General features: G+C 42.7%; 1 protein-coding gene across 2 annotated transcripts in view; it reads left to right on the top strand.

Moving 5' to 3' along the window:
- The first annotated feature begins 669 nt into the window (after positions 1-669).
- LOC112458859 overlaps positions 670-878 on the top strand; it is an 8,650-nt gene continuing 8,441 nt past the window's right edge. Inside the window, exon 1 of one of the 2 annotated variants that reach the window (XM_025022682.1) lies at positions 670-869. In XM_025022682.1, coding sequence (XP_024878450.1) covers positions 821-869 — 49 coding nt within the window. In that variant the 5' untranslated portion in view covers positions 670-820. The remainder of the gene's footprint in view (positions 870-878) is intronic. The other variant, XM_025022681.1, reaches the window with a different exon arrangement.

Genomic DNA, 878 nt, shown 5'->3' on the forward strand with positions numbered 1-878 from the left:
AAGAAGCTTCGTAAAAAAAGATTCCGTTTTCACTTCTCGACGTGCGGCGATCAAAGTCACGGCTCGGACCTTGAACAGCGACACACTTGTATTGAAGAGATTATCTCCATTATAATAATCGGTGCTCAAACATAAATCTTATCAGGATTTTAAGTGCTGATTCTCCTAATTCACTTAGGTGCCCAAAACAGCGTTATAAATCCAGCTTTTAGATTCTACTATGCAGCATTCCTGATGCGATTCTTGTCCGAAGAAGAAGCTGCTAACCGATTCGCCGAGTTAAAAATGGTTTCCACGTCGGGCAAAAGTCGGTGGCACATAAATAAGGAATAAAGAATGGAGCCAGGTAGAAAATAGGATTCGCGTGCAAACGATTAATTTTGCATTCCATCCCACGTTCGAGCCGCGTCTCATCCCTTTAAATCCTAGGTTTCATTTTTCCTTCCATAATTAAATCTCCGTTTTAGAAATTATACTTATAGGTTTCAAGATTATACCATGTTCATGTCCTTCCTTCGTCTAAATCAGATGAAGTTGAAAGTTTCACGAAGAATATTATCATAATATTCGTATGTCGTCATCGCGAATGTAATAATTTTGCTAGATAAATTCTCAGTGATAGGGATTTAATTATTTATCGATTTTTCGTCTTCTCTGATAAACAGGACCTCGCTTCTTTGCTGATGTCCTCCTGAGAGGTGGCAGCACGATCCGGAAGGTGAAAGTCCCACGACGAAGGGGGAAGGAGTGGTGGTGCACATATAGAGGGGCGGAGAGGGCGCGGCTTGTCCAGACGTTCTCTGTCCTGACGACGACGACGATGTCGCCGAAGTTGATATTTCTGCTGGGATCCCTGTGTCTACTCGCCGGTAAGTGCT

Source organism: Temnothorax curvispinosus, unplaced genomic scaffold (genome assembly GCF_003070985.1).
Source record: "Temnothorax curvispinosus isolate PA1 unplaced genomic scaffold, ASM307098v1 QBEX01009282.1, whole genome shotgun sequence".
NCBI lineage: Eukaryota > Metazoa > Arthropoda > Insecta > Hymenoptera > Formicidae > Temnothorax > Temnothorax curvispinosus.